At 39.2% G+C, this 23,929-nt stretch overlaps 1 protein-coding gene across 8 annotated transcripts in view; it reads right to left on the bottom strand.

Annotated features, from left to right (window-relative positions):
• The window catches only part of HERC3 (HECT and RLD domain containing E3 ubiquitin protein ligase 3), a 106,935-nt gene that overhangs the window by 31,046 nt on the left and 51,960 nt on the right, over nt 1-23,929 (bottom strand). For all 8 annotated transcript variants that reach the window (XM_045183761.3, XM_045183759.3, XM_045183760.3 and 5 more), the window contains exons 13-23: nt 22,827-22,938; nt 22,263-22,452; nt 20,310-20,473; nt 20,057-20,170; nt 10,723-10,746; nt 10,545-10,634; nt 8,880-9,050; nt 7,084-7,227; nt 5,393-5,559; nt 812-878; nt 240-322 (exon numbers count right to left, since the gene is read on the bottom strand). In XM_045183761.3, coding sequence (XP_045039696.2) covers nt 240-322; nt 812-878; nt 5,393-5,559; nt 7,084-7,227; nt 8,880-9,050; nt 10,545-10,634; nt 10,723-10,746; nt 20,057-20,170; nt 20,310-20,473; nt 22,263-22,452; nt 22,827-22,938 — 1,326 coding nt within the window. The remainder of the gene's footprint in view (nt 1-239; nt 323-811; nt 879-5,392; nt 5,560-7,083; nt 7,228-8,879; nt 9,051-10,544; nt 10,635-10,722; nt 10,747-20,056; nt 20,171-20,309; nt 20,474-22,262; nt 22,453-22,826; nt 22,939-23,929) is intronic.

Raw genomic sequence — 23,929 nt, 5'->3', positions numbered from 1 at the left:
GTTTACATGATTTGTTTAGGGTTAAAGCCAGTAAGATGGAGATCCAGAATTAAAACAGTTACCTCCTGAATTCAGGTCCAATGCCTCCTCTACTATAAAAATTCATTAAAATCTGCAATTTCTTGTTCTCTCCCCTTACTACTTCTGCAAAAAGGATTAAAATTTAATTTTAATCTTGGTCTTAAAAGTGCAAAAAAATAAAGGAGCAACATCTGCAAAAGTCCAAGGGGTGGACTAACCTGTTATCCTTGCTCACAGTCACTTTGTCTCCCTCAGGGATCAGCTCCTTCTGTTCAATCACTCCATAGCTTTCTCGACAAATCTGTATTTGGGGGAAAAAAAGAAATGTTTCAACTTTGTTTACCACTTATCTTTCTAGAACCCAAATGAGTGAGAGAATCTTTAGGAACAAATGTAGCTTGTTATCACAGAAAATTCTTAGGGGGAGGAGGAGGGGGAGAGAGAAAGAATCTGAGTCAGAAAATATTATCACCTTAAAAGATCTCTTTTGTTTTAAGATTTGGAGTTGCCAATAAATGCAGGCAAAGACAAATGATATGAACTCTAGAAAAGAAATATATGTGTCAGGAATAAAAAGGATTAATGCTTCAGTAATTTTCTTAAGTACATAGATTAATTATTCATTCATTTATTCAACACATTACTGAACTTCAGACACTTTGACTAAAATAATTTGGTTCAGAGAATTACCTGAATTTATTATTTGATTTGGAGAAAAACTAATGTTAGTTACGACTTGTAAGCATGAAGAGAGACAGCCACAATCATGAGTAAAACTGGAAACCCTTACCGTAAAGTTGAGACAGAAAGTCTCCTCAATATCTTCCCCAGGATAATCTAAAAGTTCTTGAAGGCTCCTAATCATAGCATGATGGAGAAAGGAAAAAAGGCAAATTAGATGTGGCAATAGTGCTTTTTTATCTCAGTCACATGCCCAGACTGTATGCAAGGAAAAACTATAAAAGAAGATTCTAGAATGAACATAAATTCAGATTGACAGAAAATCATGTTACTATATCTTGACAAAGAAATATGGCAGTAGGCCTGTAAGATATTAATTATTCTCTTTTCTTACTAACAAATATTACTGGATTTATGAAGAAACTCAAGAGAAGTTATATCTGACACACTTATGTTCTTTTAACCCTGGTATTGCTTGGAAGTAGCTATTGGGGGAGATGGTACCACAGTGGTTCTACAGACTAGCTTCACCCACATGCATTAGTAGAATAAGACTCCTATCATTAAAAAAAAAAAGCCTCAAATGTTGGAAACCACCCTGCCTGGTTTCAGAAGCTGTAACCCCCATGGCTAAGGCTGAGTGAGACACCTTGGGACCATAAGCCACTAAGGAGACAAAGCTTACCTCCCTGGCAGGGGCACCACCTCTGCCCCCTTTACTTTACCCTGCTTGACCCCGAGCAGATGATCGGTTAGCAGATGACAGGTAAGATTCCTCAAGGGAGGGATGACCTAAGACAGGCATGGTCACAAAGGGACCCTCAGGGAAGAACTTGGGGGGCTATAGAAAAAGGGAGTGATGGACCCTCACCCCTGGCTTTCACATAGCCTGAATCCTCATTCTGTCCACAAGAAGTCTCCTAATCTCTTGGCTGCCTTACTTCCCCTGCCTGATTTAAGACTGAAACAATGAGGGAGGGCAGAGGGTGGAGGGTGGTGCAGCCCTGTGCTGGAAAGGGCGGGTTACCCGGGGCAATCAGGCCTAAGAAAGAATATATAAAACCCTGTGAAACCTGCTTTGCTAAGAATGTCCTCAGTTTTCTGATAAGGGTCCAAGCATGAAATGAGTTTGTTTCCCCAAGTTCTATAGCCCTTTAGCTAACTGACCCTGACTCAGAATAAGCCCTCATAGTTCTTTCTATGTTATCTATTGTTTGATCCTTACTGCCTGACAATGATTGATGAGCTTTACCTGTATTCCTGTGCAAATTGAACCCAATAAAAGCCCATTGAGGAAAAGGCTCCTGGCCCTTCTCCTTTGAGAGATTGGCCACCTCTCCTCCCCAAGCAGATCATGTCTTGGTAGACTTATTCTCATCTGTGGGCGGAACGCCACCCCATACTCAAAGTCATCTCATCCACTAGGAATCTTAATGGCTTACTTGTTAATGCAAAGGGCTCTATAAAGACACTCTGTTGGCTGTCAGACTAAAACACACACACACACACATGAACTCCTCAAACATGTTTATCCAACAGTGGTCATAGCCCAGTTTTCAATAGAATACATTCTCATAGCTAGACCTCATTCACACTTTCTTGTCTAGTGAGCTGCAAGTCTGGCAGTTGCATAAAGAATTGCCCAGGAAGAAAATTCTTAGTGTGGAATTTAAATTTGGCACCAGTTAACCAGTCAAAATCATTACTTGACATACAGCACTCTCAGCAAGGCTAGCAAAGTACACGGCACGAAGGTCTGTTACTCTCCAGTTTCCAAAAGTGGAACCCTGCCTTGGTGTCCTCTGTCATTTTTTTATATTCCTTCTAAATTTTCTCTTCTGCTCACTGTGACCCCACCCCTGCCATCCTCATGGTTTCTCAGTATCGGTGTCCTCTACAGGTGGTGTGACAGTCTCATTTCCAGAGGGTACCTTAGAGACTACCCTTCTCTATCTTCATCTTAAAATCGGTACTCTTCCTCATAACATAAAACATAACACAACATAACATAAAAAGGGACGTTCCTTGCTGATAATGACAAGAGCATTACACTGTTTACAGAAAGCTAAAAACATGTTGCCTTTAAAAACATATTCATGTGTTTACTTAAATTAGCCTTAATAAACTCATATATTAACGTAAATAACACGCTTTTATTTTTAAAATACATTTTTTTGGTTTATTTTATGCTATTTCTCCATTGGCATTTAGTCCTTTTATACCCCCTCCCCCCAGCAATCACCACACTGTTGTCCATGTCAGTGAGTCCTTTTTCCTTTTTGCTCAGTCCCTCCACCCCTCACCTCCTCCCACCTCTTAGCTGTCATCCTGTTCTCTGCCTGCAAGTCTGTCTCTATTTTGCTTATCGGTTCAGTTTGTTCATTAGATTCCACTTAGGAGTGAAATCATATGGTACTTGTCTTCCTCTGCCTGGCTTATTTAATTAGCATAATGTTCCCTAGGTCCCTCCATGCTGTCGCAAAGGGTAAGATTTTCTTCCTTTTTACAGCAGAGTAGTATCCCACTGTGTAAACGTCCCACAATTGTCTTATCCACTCATCTACTGATGGGCACTTGGGCTGCTACCAGGATATGGTGTCTTTTTATATATTTAATCTTGGGCTACCTAAAATCAATACAGAAAAACTCAGAATAAAGGAGTTTTAAGCACCAAAGAGAAAATAACATAAAAATGTGGCCCCACTACTTTGGAAAACTACCTGGCAGTTCCTCAAAAGGCTAAACACAGAGCTGCTGTATGACTCAACGATTCAATGCCTAGGTATACGAGTATACCCAAGAAATGAACACTTTTGTCTACACAAAAACTTGAACAAGAATGTCCATAACTGCCCTGGCTGGGTGGCTCAGTTCACTGGAGAATTGTCCCATGCACCAAAAGATTGTGGTTCGATCTCCAGTCAGGGCACACGACTAGGTTATGGGTTCGAACCCCCACAGGGACACATACAGGAGGCAATCAATGTTTCTCTCCCACATTGATGTCTCTCTCTCTCCTCCCACCTCTTTCTCTTCGAAATCAATGAGAAGCATACCCTTGGATGAGTATTTAGAACAAAAACAAAAGAATGTCCATAGCATAATCCATAATATCGAAAAACAGAAACAAGCCAAATGTCCATCAACTGATGAACAGGTAAACAAATTAGTGTATCCATATTAATGGAATATTATTTGGCAATGAAAAGAAATGGAACACTGATATGAGTTACAAAATGGATGAATTTTGAAAATATGCTGTGTGAAAGCCGCCAAACACAAAGGACCATATACTGAATGACTCCATTTATATATAAACTATCCAGACTAGGCAAACCTATAGAAACAGAAAGTAGATTAGCAGGTGCCTGGCACTTGTGGGATGAGGATACTGGGGATGATGACTAAGGAGAAAAGGTTTCCTTCTCAGGCGATGAAAACATTCTGAAGTTGTGGTGGTGGCTACACACTTCCAAATACCCTAAACATCACCGGATGGCATACTTTTATGTGGGTGAATTAGATGGTACGTGAACAATATCTCAAACTTTTTTTTAAAGGCTCTGGGAGATCATAGAGAAAATATATTCAATATATGCTGGTCTCTGCCCCTGGTTCCTGGCACAGGGTTCCTAAAGCCCTTGTAAATTCCTAAGTGATGAGGGCACTAGGAGCATCTCTTGTTCTACTGAGGTGACTGGGTCGGCTCCTGGGTGGAGAAAGCCTCTATAAAACCCCAAAAGTAGGGGGTTCAGAAAGCTTCCGGGTTGGTGAACACATCCACAGCAGGAGGGTGACACACCCCAACCCCACAGGGACAGAGGCGCTTGTAGTCAGGACCCTCCCAGACCTCTTCCTATGTATCTCTTCATCTGGATGTTCACAAAAAGGAATGGTATGCCTCAGCATACCCTTTAATAAACTGGCAAATGTGTTCCCATGAGTTCTGTGAGCTGCTCTAGCAAATTCAGCAAACCTGAGGGGGTCATGGGAACCTCTGATTTGTAGCAAACTCAGACAAGTGTTTTGGATAACCTGTGGACCTCTCGCTTGCAACTGGCATCTGAAATGGGAGGAGCAGTCTTTTGGAACGGATCCCTTACAGTCTTTAGGACAGATCCTGTGGGATCTGACACTATCCAGGTAGACAGTGTCAGAACTTAGTTAAGTTGTACAGCACTCAGCTGGCGCTGTGGAGAATTGCTCGGTGGTGTGGAGGAAAAAGAACCCACACACAGGGTGACCAGGAGAGCTGTGAGGGTGACAGCAGTGTGAGAATAAAGGAGACACACAGGACAGAGAAACACAAAGAGGGGAGGAAATGTAGGGATTTTTTCTTTTTAACACAGGCTCCCTTTTTCGATATTTTTCTCTCTGTGAATTTCTGGACCACGACAAACCTCAAAGTCCTTATTTGTTGTTGGGAATAAGTTAGAAAAGTAATTATTTTGTATTCCTGGGCAGCTATGACTTCCCTTTTCTTTTTCTTCCTTTCCTTCTGCCCGCAGAGTGACAGTCTGCAAGCAAGGAGCTGTACAGATAGCTACACCTTACGACAAAGCGCACACAACAGAGTTTAACCATACGATTGGATAAACTCACACTTGTACCTGTGGTATTTTCACCTTTACTCCACACTGCCAGAGGCAGCCAGAGCAGTTCCCCACCAATTTATCTTTTAGCTTTGTACCTTCCTTCAGTGGGTGACAGCTCCTTTAAGTCTTCCAAGCCAGGCTTTACATTCAGTAACTTCTTATAGAGCGCCAGCGGGAAGTGGAGATCGACCACGGTGGAATTGTAGATAGCTAGCCCACAGGTTATGCCGATCAGGTGAAACCAGTTGTGCTCTACAAAACACTTTTCAGTACATATGCAAATGTGTTAAAAAGAAATACAGTGTTTCCAGCCCTCTAAACAATCTGCCATGTACTGTAAAATATGTTCAGTATAAAAGAATAAAGACCTTATTAATATATAGTTACCTTCTGGAGCAGAGAAACACCCCTGACAAAAATTCAATTATCCCCAAAAGAGACAATGTAGACAAAGTTAAGCATTTACAGCTCATCTAGTGACCGAGCGAGCAGCTTATACAGTCATTTGCCACTTAACGAGGGGGCTCGTTGTGAGAAATGCGCCAGGCAATTTTGTGCCCGTGTGAACATCATAGGGTGCCTCACACAAACCTAAACGGGATGGCCTACCACATATCTAGACTATACAGTACAGCTTACTGCTCCTAGGCTACCAACCTGGACAGCATGTCACTGTGCAAAACAACATGAGATTAAATCAAGCACAAGAGAAAGTGATGCAATCGAGACGCAGTAAATGAGATGTATGAGGCTGCTACCCAAGTAACACGGCACAGTGCTTTACAGCTAATTATTTTTTATAAGAGAGAGTACACCCTAAGGTAATGATGAAACATATAGTATAGGAACTACATAAACCAGTAACATGGTCTTTCGTTATCAAGTATGATGCACCGAACTACTGCATGTGCTGTCCTTTTACACAACGGGCGGCGCAGGCGTGTTCACACCAGCATCATCATAGACACGTGAACAACGTGTGCTGCCACAGCGTTACAACGGCTAGGACGCCACGAGGAACTTTTCAGCTCCATTACAATCCTATGTGGCCTCTGTCACACATGCGATCCATCGTTGACAGAAATGTCACCACACAGCACAGGACTGTACCCACCTAGAGCAATGCTGGCCAACAGTACTTTCTGCAATGATGGGAACATCTGATTCTGTGCTGCCCTAGATGGCAGCCACTTGAAATGTGGCTAGCACGCTTGAGAAAATGAATCTTTGGTACTACTCAATTTTAATTAAATAAAATATAAATTTCAATGGCCACATGTGGCTGGCTAATGGCTACATTTTAAGTCAGTGCAGACCTAGGGAGAAAATTCTGGTAGAAAAAGAACTAAATTATAATCTGGTTAAAATTAGAATGCTTCTTAAAACTTAGCTCTCCTACTCAATTTTCAAAAATAAAGTGTATGTATGTTTACTTGTATCAGTATTCATACACATACCACCATTGTTATTAAAAGACATATTTGGCTACTACTTTCCTCATGTCATAAAAGCAATTTATTTATCACGCTGTGCTTTTTCTACCCCTGGAGAATAACAAAACTTGGATCTTCCCTACTAGAAATTGAAATAGGGCTGATGGGTGACAAAAGACACTATTAGGTCTTGGCAACAGGTGAAAAGATGAAGAATGGGTACATTATTTAACATTTTAAATTATTTTCTTTGTTATGCTTTCCTTTTCAAAATGAGAAGTATGGGGATTGGTCTCACGACTTTTTAAAAAATGTTTAATTCTATCCATTTAACTATGACATCACTAACTTACCGTATCTGAAAACCACAAAAGACTTGAATCCTCATAGTACGTAAACATTCCATAGATGGGATTCAAAAGTTCTTTCAACAGTAAAAGAAAGAACTCCTTTGTGACTCCACCGGCATCCACTGCTTCTTCACCATCAAAGATTACCTTCAATCAATGAAAATGGAATTACACTTCAAAGAATCTTTGGTATTCTATGTCTTTTTTTTTTTTTTTTTTAGCAAATTCTTTCCAAAGTCAGGACAAAGGAAAGAAGATATAACACAATACACCGAGGCAATGAAAATTGCAAGGGGTATCCACTTATTAACAAGGCATGACACAGAATTTTTACTAGGTACTTCAAGGGGTACAAAGAGAGCTAGAAGTTTACCATGTGTCCACAGAAAGCATACCATCTATTTAAGGCAGTAAGGTAAACATAAAAGAATCCATTAGACAATACATTTTATTTTCAGAGTCAAATAGTTTGAGAGGTAAATGTTCTGGAACATAGAGAAAAGCAATGATTAAGATGAGTAAAAAAAGTGGTTCTTGAAGAAACTGATGCATATGGAGGGGAGGAGGGCATTCTAAGTAAGTACAGACCTGGGCTCTGTGGGGGGCTATAAAAAAGCCCATACACACAACAGACCCATATGGAGCATGCTGGACCCATGATGATCATCACAGTAACAACTACAGCAAAGCAGCGAATGAGAGTTACTAAGAGTTACTACATGCTAGCACTTACACTCTATTAACCTAATCCTCTGAAGAGCCTCATGCATAGATATTACTATTATCATCCCCAATTTATAGGTAAGGGCTCAGGCACAAAGCTAAAAACAGCATTTGAGAAAGCCTATCCTGTGGCTGTCTTCAAGGCTGCCTATGGCAGGACGAGAGAAACAGTGGGAACAGACATTACAACTTTGATCATACAGAAGCAGCAGAAGGCAGCTCAGATGTGCTACACAGCAAAAACTATCTTATCTGAATTACTGAATGAAAACAGCAGGCAAAAAGAGGCCCCTCTTAGATCAAAAATATAACCCAGAAGTTCTAGGGAGAACTCCCAGGCAGACTGATGGGACAGACACTACTCGTCGGACATTCTGGAAAGGGTGACTGTATCGTGGAGACCATGAGTTTCTTGATTATTACATTTCAGAAACTAGTTTACAAGAGGACTGGAAATAGAGATGTGAACATCTGAAGGGAAAAATAAGTAACTTTAAATTTTAAGTAATTCACTAAATATTTATTAATACCTACTGTGTAGCAAGTATTGTGCAAAGCCCTGGGAACACAAACATGCAGAGTCTAGGAGGAAAGACAATTTCTTAATTCAACAATAATATCAGGGTACTAAGAGTGCCTGTCATAACGGCCAACAACGTCCGTCCCAGATGATTCCACTGCCTCTCTATATTCTCCGTTTTACCTTCTTTCTCTTAAATCTTTGGCATCCAAGACTTCCTGGATGCTGGCTTGATAGTTTTGTACCTAGCTGAAGCTTTAGCTTTGCTGTTGTTTACTCATTTTCGGTAGAGCTGGAGCAGATACTCCAAAGACAGGGGACAAAGAAAGCCCTATAACCCCTTGAGTAACCAACCCACTGGCATTTTATCTGATGTATGGTGAGATGTGCTGTTTGGTGATTTAACAGAAGGAGCTGATTAAATTTTTGTAAATGGACAAAAGAAATAATGAATGGCTGCACTCCACAATTTTAATAATAAGATCTTTGTTGCTTCATCAACACTGTTTACAGGAAAACTAGGAAGGTATTTAGAGGAATATACTGAAGGGCTCACTTTGAGAGGCTTTTTTAGGTCAATATCAGAATGAATGCTCAGCTCTCTTAGGGCATCTCCAACGAGGTTGTTCCTGCGAACGTGAAGGACCAAGAAGGGGCTTCTGGCCAGCAGAGGCTCCAAGGTGAGAAGCATGAAGACATTCTGCAGGTTGGCTCCATTGACCGCCACCTGGAAGGGCACATCAAGAACACAGTCACTCAGAGCGCACCTGAGGGTGGGGACAGCCAGCTGTGCCTTTCAATCTGGGGTGTGTGGGGAAATGCCAACTACATCTCCATTGTTCTGTATTATTTTCGTCTTTACTTTTCCAGTTAGGTTTTCCAAGTTATTATGTCTATGAAACATACAAATCTTTCTAATATGAACCCAAAGAGATTAACTGAAATAGTCTGTGAACCATATGATCCATAACCAGTCCCTGGAAAACGATTTAGGCACAATTAAGACTGAAATAATATTATAATAGAAGAAACAGGAAGGAGAGTGGGTAAAAACCATGACTTTCAAAATGGCAGAAAAGAAACCTAATAACCACTTGTTAAACAGTTTTTACTCTTTGAAAAAATTTCCATTGTCCCTGTAAAACCTTTAAACTGTCAATATCAAGAATATATCACTGTGAAAATAGATACATGTGTATATATTATATAAAATATACATGTGTGTATATACATATACACACATACACATATATACACACACACACAGAGCTAAAGAGAAACAGAGAAAGACAGAGAGGTGAAGAGAGACATGAATAAAGTTATATGTCCATCAACAGTAGGGATTGGTAGGTTTCAATTGTTAATTCACAAATACCTTTGTAGGCTTTTCAAAACCAGTTATTTTTTATAATAAAAATGTATACTTAAAATAAATCTCTATAACTAAAGTTTTAATTCAATGAAGAATTACCAAGCTCCATTTAATTATCTCTCCATCAGGAGTCAACAAACAACTGGACCAAATCCAGCCTGCTGCCTGTTTTTGCACAGCTCAAGCTCATAATGGTTTCTTTTTTTTCTTAAGATTTTATTTATTTATTTTTAGAGAGAGGGGAAGGGAAGGAGAAAGAGAGGGAGAGAAATGTCAATGTGTGGTTGCCTCTCGAGTGCCCCCTACTGGGGGCCTGGCCTGCATCCCACACATACGCCTTGACTGGGAATCGAACCAGCGACCCTTTGGTTTGTAGACCTGCGCTCAATCCACTGAGCTACACCGTCCAGGGCTGGTTTCTATATTTTTTAAATGTTGAAAAAAAGCAAAAGAATAATACTTCACCACATGTGAAAATTACATAAAATTCAAATGTAGTGTACATAAAGTTCTATTAGAATACCGCCACGCTCACTCGTTAATGCATTCCCTGTGATTGCCATTGTGCCGTAACAGAGCTAAGAAGTTGAGACAGACTGTACAACCCACAAAGACCAAACTATTTACTATGCGCCTTTTATGAAAACGCTTGCCAACTTCTCATCTACGCAAATGTGTATTCACTTATATGTGTTGTATTCAACCAAAAAGCTGCTAAAAAATTTGTAATAATTCTAAAACTTAGAACAGTACTCATCCAAATATACTTTCTCCTATTAGCAAAAATTACAACTGAATGTGTAGCTTGAAAGAAACACATAGGAAGAAATCACTTTTAAAGTATGATACCTGCATCTGTAGTTCAGCATCCGTCTGCAACATTTTGGTCTTGGCTTGGGCATCAAAGATGAAAGGGTAGGAACAAAGTGTTCCAGCGTCCTAAAGAAAACATTATTGGCAATATTGTAGCACCCATGGAGAGCACTGCTTGAGAAATATATAAGTAAATTAAAAAAGAATCATTTACCTGTATTATAGATGGTCTAGCCTTCTGTGTAAAGAAAAATAAAAAGTCTCTTACTTGAATTGCAAAACCTAAACTTTTTACCCCCTGCAAATGTGAAATACAAATAACAAAACCTATAAACTATCTATTTGGCCATGGAATTAACCGATTTGAATGGCTGACTGAATTTTTGATGGAATAGACCAAATGTTTTAATGGACATAGGCTGAGAAAAAAACTAGTAACAATCTTTAAAAATTGTTAAAGGACCATTACAGGCCATGTCATTAACTCCATAATTCACAGCATTAATAGAACTCTCTTTTATAAAAGAAAATTAATGCCAAAGCAGGAACTTTAAAACCTTGACTTCAGAGGTTACTTTTGTTGGGTAAAGTTAATGCAAATTTCATTTATTTGTCAGTATGTAACATCTCTTCCTTAGAAGCTGTTACTCTGAAGAGAAACCAAATATTTAAAGCTGTCCCTGTTCTAAATTCCATGTATCTGCGCCTCTGGTTCTATTTTGTTTGTCAGTTTATTTTGTTCATTAGATTCCACATGTAAGTGAGATCATATGGTATTTGTCTTTCTCTGACTAGCTTATTTCACTTAGCATAATGCTCTCCAGATTCATCCCTGCTGTCACAAAGGGCAAACTGAAAGATCTGAGGGGAGGCATGTAGGGGGGAAATGGATAAGAGAAGTTGAGAGATTAGCCAAAGAACACATATGCATTGCCCATGAACACAGACAACAGAGTGGTGAAGGCCAGGGGTGCGGAACAGGGGCTGGGTGGAGGTGGGCAAAGGCTGGAAAATGGGGGATATCTGTAACAGTGTCATCAACAGCAATAAAAAAAATAATAATAAAAATAAATACATAAATAAATAAATAAAGCTGTCCCTGACTCAGCACTTAAACCAATGCTTGGCCAACAGAAGACACACCATCAATATGTAAATAAAATATATCTTTAAAATACTTTATTGATTGTGCTATTATAGTTGTGCCAATTTTCCCCCCATTACCCCCTACGCAGCGCCCCCCACTCCCTCAGGCAATCCCCCCCCACCTTTGTTCATGTCCATGGGTCATGCATATAAGTTCTTTGGCTTCTCCATTTCCTATACTGTATTTATACCCCACTGGCTATTCTGTGACTACCAATTTATACTTCTTAATCCCCTCACCTCTTCTCACCCATCCATCCCATCACACCCCCTCCCATTTGGCAACCATCAAAACGTTTTCCCTATCCATGATTCTGTCTCTGTTCTTCTTATTTGCTTAGTTTGTTTTTTAGATTCAATTTTGTTGATAGATGTGTGTTTATTGCTATTTTATTATTCATAGTTTTGATCTTCTTTTTCTTAAATAAGTCCCTTCAACATTTCATATAATCATGGTTTGGTGATGATGAACTCCTTCAGTTTATTCTTGTCTGGAAAGCTCTTCATTTGCCCTTCAATTCTAAATGATATCTTTGCAGGGTAGATCAATCCTGGCTATAGATCCCTGCTTTTCATGACTTTGAATACTTCTTGCCAGTCCCTTCTAGCCTGCAAAGTTTCTCTTGAGACATCAGCTGACAGCCTTATGGGACCTGCCCTGTAGGTAACTAACTGCTTTTCTCTTGTTGTTTTTAAGATCCTCTCTTTTATTCTCTCTTTACCTTTGACATTTTAATTATGATGTGTCTTGGAGGGGGCTTGTTTACGTCCATCTTATTTGGGACTCTCTGTGCTTCCTGAACTTGCATGTCTATTTCCTTCACCAAATCAGGGAAGTTTTCTTTCATTATTTTTTCAAATAGATTTCCAATTTCTTGCTCTTTCTCTTCTCCTTCTGGTATCCCTATGATGGGAATGTTGGTTCACTTGAAATTGTCCCAGAGGCTACTTATACTATCCTTGTTTTTTTATATTTCTTTTTTCTTCTTGTTGCTCTGATTGGTTGTTTTTTGGTTCTTTATGTTCCATATCATTGATTTGATTCTCACCTTAATCCAATCTGTCTGTTCCCTGTAAATTGTGCATTTTAATTACTACATCTTTCAATTCTTCCTGTTTCTTTTTTGTGCTGTTGAAGTACTCACTGAATTCTTTGAGCATCCTTATAAGCAGTGTTTTGAAATCTGCATCTGAAAGATTGCTCATCTTCATTTTATTTAGTTCTTTCTCTAGAGTTTTGATCTGTTCTTTCATTTGGGCCATGTTTCTTTGTCTTCTCATTTTGGCAGCCTCCCTGTGTTTGTTTCTATGTATTAGGTAGAGCTGCTTTTGACTCTGTGTCTTGGGAGTGTGACCTAATGTAGTAGGTATCCTGTATGGTTCGGTGGCACATCCTCCCCTTTCACGCACGCTGGGTACTCAAGGCACGCCCTCATTATGGGCTGAGTACATCTTCCTCTTGTAGTTGAGCTTTGGTTGCTGTTGGCAGGTCTACGGGAGGAATTTACTCAGGCCAGTCAGCTGTAAGGACTGGCTGTGACCACCAACCATCAACCTCTGCCCTCCGTGGAGGATCGGCTTTGAAGGGTTAGGGTGGCAGTGTTCTGACGTGGTCTGTAGCTGTCCACTAGGTGTGCAGGGTCTAAGTTTCCTGGGTGCTGCAAGTCAGAGTCAGCTACCACCTGCATTCTGCCTGGTGCCACCCAGCATGAGCTATAAAGCAATCTGCAGACAGCTGCTACTTGTGCTGGGCTTGGAGGTTCCCAGGTAGAGCCAAACTGTGACCCAAAGATGCTAGTGTCAGGCCTGGGGCCACTTACTTAGCCAGAGGTACGGGGCTGGGGACAGGCCCATAAGTTGGGTGGGGCAGAGCCTCAAATAAACACCAGGGCAGGGCAAACAGTGTGAGCCAGGTTGATGGAGTCACAGATATGGTTTCCACCTGCAGGCTCTGTGGCTCTGTAGGGGGAGGGCTCAAAAAAGGCACAATGGCCTCTGCCTGCGCCTTTCTGTCTGGAGGAAGCTGTCCCCCCAGCTCTCACCCTGATACCAGACACTTCAGTTCCTCCCCGTATGCCACTCGTGCCTTTCAAGCTGCTGCCCTGGTGGTGCTGGAGCTCAGAGGGAGTGAGTCTGAGTGAGTTTGGCACGGGCCCTTTAAGAGGAACTGCCAGTGAGTCTAGTAGTTTTTTTCACCACCTCCAAACCCGCTGGTTTTACAGTCGGAAGTTATGGGGGCTTCTCTTCCTGGCACTGCTACCCTGAGCTGAGGAGCCTGATGTGAGGCTGGGACCCCTCACTACCAAAACATCCCTCCCGAATTTTTATCCACCACACGTGAGTGTGGGACTTGCCCATTCCACATCTGTGTCTTCTGCCAGTCTGGTTTGATGTGGTTTCTTTAGTTCCATAGTTGTCTGATTTCTATTCAGCTCCATTTCTGACTGCTCTGAGTGGTCTTTGGTCTGTAGGTTAGTTGTGATTTTGACGTGGTTGTGCAAGGAGGCGAGGAGTGTTTACCTATGCCTCCATCTTGACTGGAGTTGTAAATAAAATCTTAAAAACTTTTGAGGGGGGGAAAGACAGTAAATTAAAAAACTCACAAACATATCTAAGAGGTATATTAGTTTCATTTATAAGGGTGAAAAAAAGAGAAATCTCTTCTCAAGGTTTTTGTTAGGTTATGTAACAAAGATATTTATTAACTGAATAGAAACAAAAAAATATCAACAATATGTATCATGTTGACCTTCAGTAATATTTCTCAAACAGAAAACTATGGATTTTTTTTCTGAGATCTGAGAGTACTATACGAATTTTTTTAATTTTGTATTTTTATAAATATCCTAAACAAAATCAATTAAAACACATTCTGAATGACCTCCTTATAATGGTGTGTCACCACATAATTTGCATTTATTTTAATGAGTACATTGGTGCCATATTATACTTGATTGTCTAGGAGTAATAAGAAGAAAAGCAGTCTTCCTTGGGAAGTAATACATTTGCATCCAGGAAAGGGCCAGAGCCGCCCTGGCTCTCCACATGAATGAAGGTGTAATTAATAGAATCTCAAAGGAAGAAAGAGAGCTGAGTCATCCCAGGGTGACTCAAGCACCAAGGCCTGACAGCAGCCAGTCCCAACCCACTGGGGTGCAAGAGGGGTTTGGCTCCCATAAGGCTATCGGCATTTTATTGATTTTAGAGTTTTGTTTGTATCTAATTCACAAATTTGGTTTGCTTTTATAATTGTTTAAATGTTATATGAATAAGAAATGTGTACCATTGGAAATGCATATTCCAATGACATCATTGAAAAGCAATTTTAGTTAAAATCCATCCTGTTTATCCTTTAAAAACAGGTTCCTTATTGATTCTGAAGCACTTCCCTAGATCAAAGAACACTAATGGAAGAGGCAACACCAGTCCAGTGAGACATGCGTGAAATCATGGATACATAATCCAGGCTACTTTTACTCACGCTCATATCTATATACTTAATTTCTTTGAATTTAGGAATTGAAATCACTAAAATATAATACACACCATAAAACAGCACTCTATGAAATTATCTTCTCATCTAAGTACCTACAAAAGGTGTAAGTCTCCTGGGGAAGTAGATTTTAAACTGGTGCCAATATTTAGAATTTTAGGATCTTCATCTCAGAAGAGATTATTTTATTTAAGCATGATTTGCTTATTCTCAAGAGAAAAGGAAGACTTTTGATGTTTTGGTCTATAAAATAAGATGAAGTTTAAACACTGCAAACGTAAAGGTGGCTATGGGAGAAGTGACAACAGCTGTTGGCATTACAGCACCCCAGTATATCTAGTATTTTTAAATACTGGTGTTTTGTTGGTACCACGTACAGGGTGAGGTAAAAGTACATTTACAGCTGTAAGTACACAACACACAGAGTTTATTCTTATATCATTATTTATTAATTATTGTATTATTTTCTATACAAACAACTGTAAACCTCCTTTTGCCCCACCCAATGGTTATTTCAGACATTAATCAGCAGCTTTGTCTGTATTTCTTGACTCTCTCCAGTCCCACTCCAGTTCTCTCTGCAAACCCCACCACAAGCCCTCCCTCCCCAGGTCTCATTCCCTCCCTTCACTCCTTGCCAGACCCCTCCCCACCCCCTGACAGAGTGCGGTCTTGGAAGCAGGCTGATCACTGTTCTGGAAGGAAAGGAGTTAAATTGTGGGCAGGGTCACCATGCTCTCAGTTGACTGAGTTTGATGGAAAGAAATCCAAAACTGCCAGTTAGGACCCAGAGCCAAGGCCACAGGGCTGGCCCAAAGACCCCTCCCCCAGGGGAGGACCACAGTGCCAGCTCTAAGGAAGGTGAAGAAGGTAGGCTATTCTGTCAAAAGAAGCACTAGACCTACATGAAGGTCTATTATACATCTGTAAACTTTTTATAAGTCTATGAGTTTTTGCATTTGAAATATAATAATTTAATTTCACTGATTTTTCTTTCATGAATGCTGAGTGTTTTAGAAATGGTATTAGTACTGGCATTTCCTTATTATGTGAAATAAATACTAAAACAGCTGTGTTATGATTTTGCTTCAAGACTGCTCTCCCTAACCTAGATGAATACGTATGAACTGACATGCAATCCTCTCCTGAGAGGCTGCTTGCCCTGGGCCATCCCTTCCCCCAAAATGAGCCTTACAAACCTAAACCTAGCAAAGTACTGGTGGATCATATTTTAAGCATTTTTGTTTGAAATGGGGTTGCACTGTGACCTTAGTTCATTTTTTTTTAAGTATAAGAAATAGGAGCAATGAACAAGTACATGGTACAGAACTGAATAACTGGGAATATCTTTTTCCTTTAAAAAAATAATCCAAATCAACATTTCCTAAATGTGACTGTAGGCAGGAGGCATTGCACAAATACCTGTCGTGCCAAGAAGTAAACCCAGGAGCCTCTGCCGTAGAGCCTGCCCACCGCCAAGTGTTCCCATACCCACTAGGGGCCAGTCTGGCTCCCTGCCATCCCGCATGCTGAGGCAAAAACAGTTGCCTCTTCTCACCAGGCACGATACTGGCACTCAGAGGTAAAACACTGCCCTCACGTGGCAAGATGACTCTAGTTTTTATTTTTGAGGCATTTACTTTTTCTTTCACTAACTTTCTCACTTTTGCAGCCCTCTATGGGAGCCTACAAAGGCACTCATTCTGTGTTATTTCATTTTCAAGGGGATGATGGCAGTTTATTAATGGAAATAAAGAAGGCACTGCCACCTCTTCTTTAAAATGAGCAAAAATCAGACACTTTAGAATGTCCTCTTGCGCTCCCTCGCCCTTTACACGTGTTATATCTCTTTGTAATTCCTTTCTCACTGCTGCCTCCACATTGAACACCCCACAGAGGCAGCCACCATGTCCTTCACATGTCTCCATCCCCAATGACCAGCAGGCAGGCAACATACACTGAGCACTGAGAACTGCTTACTGAAAAATAGTTATCAAGGGCTTATTATGTGCCAAATAAAGCACTCTGCCAGGAAGGCATTTCCATGCTTCCTCCCATTTAAGTCCCCAGTATGGTTATAATTCATATTTACAAATGAGGATGCCATGCCTAAGACATTAAGTAACTTGCCTAGGGTTACATAGGTAGTAGGCCAGAGTGGAGACTAGACAGAACCCAGTTCTTTTCAACTCTGATTTACATGCTATACTGCCTCAGCTACTACCAAGCTAAACAATTAAATATGCAAAAATCTATTTATTGTGGTATATTTACAATAAAATATTATTCTTCCATTAAAAATGAAACAAAAAGGAAATCCTGCCACTTCCAACAACACAGGTGAACCCGGAGGTCATTACGCTAAGTGAGATGATTTCACCTATATGTGGAATCAAGAAAAAAATCTTATGGAAACAGAAGAATGGTGGTTTCCAGAAGCTAGAGGGTGGGAAGACAGGGAGATGTAGGTCAAGGGGTACAAGTCCTGTGGTACGTTCTGAGAGCTAATGTGCAGCGTGGTCACTACAGTTCCTAATACTGTGTTGCACATTTTAAAGCTGCTAAGAGATAAATCTCAAAAGTTCTCATCACCTGTAGAAAAAAACACCTGTAACTATGCAGGTGACGAAGGTACCTAGCCTGCTTACGTGATCGTTGCACAGTGTACACGAACACTGAGTCTTTACGCTGTACACCTGAAACTAAGGCAATGTCTTCTGTCAACTACACCTCAAAAGGGTGGTTAAAAAACACAAATTTGTATATAAAATGGCTTTAGCAATTCAGGTTAACATCCAAGATATCAAGAAATTTAAACTTCAATCTCTAATAGTGTTGTACCTTATACAATAAAAAAATTCCCCAGAAATCACAAAAGTTCACATAGTAATTTAACCTAACTTTCTATCTTTCTATAACTTCCATAGTTACTGAAGAGGAGATATGCATTTGGTATTCAAAACCTACATTTGCTTATTAAACATTAAGAGAAAGAAACTAGGAAAAGGTTGTAAAAGTTGCTCACTTAACCTCTATTCAAAAACTACAGTCATGATAATCTAGATTTTAATACCAGTAACTGTTCTTTTCAGTGAAAAGAAACAAATTAGGGTTCTTTAGAATTATCCCATTCAGCATTAAGTCGGAGATCAGAAGTCAGAAGACTTGGCTTTTATGGCTAATTAAATTGGTGGAAAAACTGTTTAATTTCTCTGAGCCTCCATTTCCTCACCTGAAAACAAAGCAGTTGGCCTAAATAACTCATAAGGCTTATTTCAGCTCTTAATATTTCACTCTTCAATGAATAATAACTTGATAGAGATTGATAAAACAAAACTGTTAATCTTTTTACAAATTCTAAATGAGAGGGTGAATGCAGAGTTCATTGCTAGCATCCATGTTAAAATTTCCCAGTAAACCTATTTAGAAGACTGTAATCCATTTTTATTGAAAAGTATTTTGTTTTTTCAAGGTAATTATAAAATCTTATTAAAAACACAATAGAGCCCTGGCTGGTGTGGCTCAGTGGATTGAGTGCTGGCCTTCAAACCAAAGGGTCGCCAGTTGCATCCCCAGTCAGGGCACATGCCTAGGTTTCAGGCCAGGCCCCCAGTAGGGGGTGCTCAAGAGGCAACCACACATAGATGTTTCTCTCCCTCTCTCTTTCCCTTCCCCTCTCTCTAAAAATAAATAAATAAAATCTTTTAAAAAACTTATAAAAATACAATATAGTATCTAACATAAACCATCTACTATATGACAAAGAAAATAATCTTGCTTAGTTAAATAAACCTATTTGGATACCTTGCTTGTGGAGACCACTACTGACCTCCACAAACCCTGCAAGGAAAATGTTCCCTAAATGTTGGTGATAAATCTGTTAAACTGGCAAGAGCTCACCTCAAATATCTCTGTTGTGCATGGCTTCTCTAAATATTATAATTAAATTATTGTTGTTTTCTGACATAACTCAAATTTACACATATTTCACAGATGGGAGGATCCCCAAAAGCCTTGCATATATCTCAATCCAGTGCAATCAAAGTGAGTTCTTGCCAAGTCAAGGGTGGCAGGCAGGAATCTGCACACAGTTCCTTGGATGGCATGTCTAACACACGGTGAGAACTAGGTCAGGGACGTGACATTTTCACTCACATAATCCTACATCAGAGGTGGCCTACAGGGTTCAGGCAACTGAATAAGATGACTGAAGTAGGATAGCTATTAGAAGATGATAATTAGCAAATGTCCTTTCCTTAATGTCAAAACAAAGGAGCAGGGGGGATTGTGACACACTGACGCCTCATCTAAAGAGCCACTATTGAACTCCAGCCAATTGGTGCCATCTGGGAAGACAGGTCATGTTGCCAGATCTTCCAAATTTCAAGAAAACCTAAAAATTCATTTCATATGTCTTGACATTTTTTAATTGTGGTAAAAGACATATAACAAAGTTTACTATCTTTATCATTTTTAAGTATACAGTTCAGTAGTGCTAACTGCATTTGCATTATTGTTCAATGATCTACAGAACTTTTTCATCCTGAAAAACAGAAACTCTAAACCCATTATACAACTCCCCACGTCCCCTCCCCCAAACCCTGGCCACCACAATTCTACTTCCTGTTTCTCTGAGATTGACTACTTTAGATATCTTGATTTTTTTTCATGTTGACAATTAAAATTTATACTATTCTGCATGTCTGCCTATTTATGACTCCTTAGAATCATTTGTGATTACTTAAAGCACTTCAAAGTTTCAAGAGTGCAAAATTCAGTGGATAAAACACCAGTTTGATACTAACACCAAAGTCAAGGACAAATTATAGGGCTCGGATGTGCTTTCCTATTCCTACTTATACCCTGACAAAAGACTGAAGTGGGAGATAAGCTTTATGTGGATTCTTACCATGCCTGCTTGATGCAAGAACCACATGAGGTAGTCTTCCTGAATGTCCACAAGACTGGAAATCTCAGGAATGTAAAATGTATCATATTCCACATGCTTCACCTTAAGATTTACCTGATGAAAAACAAAATAAGGTCAACCAAAACCCAGACAACTGGAAAATGGCTTCCCATAGAGCATCTCAGTAGGACACTGGCCCATTTGACCTTCCCATCTACTCAGCTTCCCCCCACTGGCTCCACTCATGGCTCACCTTATATAATTTCTCCAGGAGCTTGAGAGCTGCTGTAATGTAAGTGTTAAACCGTACAGGAATTAAGAATGTCTTTCTTCCTCTCAGTAGATAAACAACTGCACCTTTATAGAGGTTTACCAGCTTCATGAAATATTTTGGGCATACCTGAGACCACCAGTTATCTTTAGAAAGAAAGAAAAGGCATATTTCAATGTATAATCTTGATATTTATGTCTTAAGTATTTATGTCTTCTGCCTACTAGCTATAAACTGCTCTAGCTAGAAAATGTTTATTAGTCTAAAATACAGTTTTCTACAACTGACTTTAAAAGAAACCATTAAAGCATTTCTGGAGAGAGCAGCAGCTGTGCAAAAATCCTGGGTTTTGTTTTTTTTTTTAATAAAGCTTGATCTGATGTTTCTCCTCAAAGGCTCAATCAGAAGGCTAATCTAAAATTTCAGTCCCAAGGGTACATGTGGACAAGATGCTAAGGCACATATTTGCGGCAGGAGCATTCATACATCCTAGTCCTTTCGGCCCTCTTCTCAGCCATCACCCCTAAACCCTGCGCCAGGGACACCAATGCCCACAGGCCCAGAGCAGCACCAGTATGACAACCATTCTTTCCTTTCAAGAGGCATAATTGTTGAAAAGCTACTATTTTTGCTTCTCACCAAACAGTGCTTCCTTATAACCCAACTAAACAATGATATCATCAACTTCTATTTTGTCAGAAAAAAATTCAGCCACACTGAAATATTTAAAAGATTAAATAATATGATGTCTGAGACTTTTAAAAAATATTCCATCAAAAAATGAAAACACGGTGGTAGGAGAATAGATAAAAGAAAAAAGGACAAAATGTTCAGGTCCTGTAGTGTTCTCTCCACTGTTGGGTATTCTTTTAAGTTTAAATTTCTATAATGAGAAGTTAAAAACAAATTCAGTGTAAAACTGAATGATTTTGATCACTTTGTGCCATTCTACCTGAAAAAAATTAAAATTAAAAAAAAAACTTCAAAGTTAAAAAGCAAGTTCTATACTCCTTGACAGGTTGCCATCTCTCCACCTCACGATTTATTAGCACACCTGAGAAAATATGCTCCAAAGGGCTTTTGATCTTAAAAAATAATTAAGGGCTAACATATTACTATTGCTCCCATTATAATTTCTGTTTTTATATCTCCTGAAAAGGTGGAAGCAATATAAGCCAGTATTCCATCCTCAGGAACACAGGTCTCTTTACTCATGGGGAGACCACACTCAAGTAACATCCTACTTCTTATGGAATGCAGAAGTCACTGAGCTACAGTGAACACCTAAAAAAAATTTACCAGGGGGGGAAAAAAGGGAAAAGCCAGGAGACAGACTTTCTGCACTTGATTAGTAAAAACAGCTCAGGCGCTACTCCCATGAGAGACACTCTCCAATTCACTGAGGAATAAAAGGTTCTTATCTCAGCGAAGTGTCCGTAGCCTGCAAAAATCAGTGTGGACTCAACTGTCCTAAAAAAGAAAAACAAAACAAACATTTGGTAAGTCTCCACTAGGTCGTTTTCTTCCTCTCCTTTTCTGGAGACCTGTGTATTACCAAAACTGCTTATTTCACTCCCACCCCCTAAGTTAGGTATAGGAGTAAAAACAACTGACAGATATCAAATTTTGAGAGCTTATTAACTACTAGCAAGCATGGGAGAAGAAAAAAACAAAGTTGGATAATCTAACTTTGTGACTATTTAAAAATAAAGATTAGTCTGTCATAAATCATTTCAAATAACTGAAATAATGGTTCCATTTGTTCAAATTGCAATATGGCTAGTTAGAAATTAACAGTAAAGAGAAGTAGGTTAAATGTTAAGGATATTAAATGGCAACAAATAGATTCTTGGAGAGCAAACCACCAAGAGCCACTAGTCACACCAATTAAAATAAAAAGCACAAAACCACAAGTATAGAATTTGGCAAATTCACCTAATACTTTGCTAGGGTTTGTATCCAGCCGCAGAATGGCCATAGCCAGGGGAATAGTCAATGTTATGTAATACTTGGAATCCTGGAGTAGGGGACACTCAGGCAGTATTAAATATATTCGCATAGCTTCAACATCTGGTGGTGAACTTGACAACTGAGGAATCAGGCAACTTTCAAAGCTGTTTAAGATCTGTATGAGAGAAAAGAGTACTGAGAAATTCAAGCATACATAAGACCTAGCTACCTTATCTCTAAGTCATGTTCTATTTGGCAGACTCTCAACTCTCACTCATTGTGTGCACTGAGGACCTCCCGTGAGTCTAGGCATTCCGGATATGCCAGTGAAAAGAAAAGCCAGTGTAAGCACTCTGGGGGGCGTTTCCTTAGAAAGGGGTAGGCCAAAAAGAAAGCTGAAAGTAGGGCAAATTCCCAAGGTGAATCTTTTAGAATTAAGATTTATATAAGACCTTTGCCTTTCATCTTTTTTGTTTCCTCTGAAAGATGAATTACTGCAGTGAAAAAATGTATTTTTAAACATGCACTTTGTCAATGTAAAGAACATACCTGTTCCAGAATCATGGAATGCTGAGAGTTCATTAACTTCTCAAATAACACTCTAGTTGAGTTCAGGTCAATCCCAGGGATTTTGGGACTTGTTTTAAAATGTTCATCAATTCTAAACAAACAAAAACAAAGTACATAAGTAAAACAAAGCAGGAATTATAAATAGGTAGCCATAAATAGTTTATCCATACTGATCACATTTAAATTTGCCCTGGCAGACAATATGCATAAAATAGTACACTTTGGAGAAGTTGGACAGAATAAACCTTTCTAGAATCCCTTTTATGAGATATTCTTAAAATTTTCAAGTCTTTTTTCCTTCAAGTCAAAGTACAAGGATCATTATTTCAATTTGAGGCCAACTCAAAGTTTATAACCAGTGTTATTTCCCTGATTTATTGTTATGGGGTTTTTTGTTGGGGAGGGCGGTTGCCTTTTTTTGTAATTGTGGTATGCCAAACAAGCTGTGGATTCTGTGCCCAGATGCAAAAAATAAATAATAAAGAAATAAAGAAATAAGTCCCTGTGCAAACTGACCCTTTCATCAACAAGCAGCAAATAGAGTCACCATGTTTAAAGCCTTTCTTAAAGTTTTTTTTTTTTTCCTAAAACAGATCCACAACAAATGTAAAGTAAATGTCTCAGTTAACACAAGAGATACAATTACATTCACTCAGGGAGTAATTTTTACTACTACTGTTTTTTAACTTCCTAGCAACTAATCATTTTTCCAAACTTAAAGTCTTAGCCTTTCAGAAGCTTAAAGAGAATATCTCTTTTAAATGTCCACTCTTGAACATACATACCACATCTGTGAATTATAAAAGAACTAGCTATTTGTAAAGCAGGCTTCTATTTATGAGTAATGGACACGTTCAGTCTTACCACCCTGTGACAGCAATGTTTTAATTATTTATAAAAACATAAGTAGAGTTTCTAACTTTTTTTAAATAATCATAGTTAATATGTATTGGAACCTAAATTATCAAATCAAGAGAAGATGCTTAGGCTTTATTGGGCAAAAATAAATCTGCCCAAACCATAAAAATTAATTCTGGTATCCTATATATAACCTTCCACGTGCTTAAATGTAATTTTGCTAT

Source organism: Desmodus rotundus, chromosome 4, assembly GCF_022682495.2.
Source record: "Desmodus rotundus isolate HL8 chromosome 4, HLdesRot8A.1, whole genome shotgun sequence".
NCBI lineage: Eukaryota > Metazoa > Chordata > Mammalia > Chiroptera > Phyllostomidae > Desmodus > Desmodus rotundus.
This window is presented reverse-complemented; position numbering and strand designations above follow the sequence as displayed.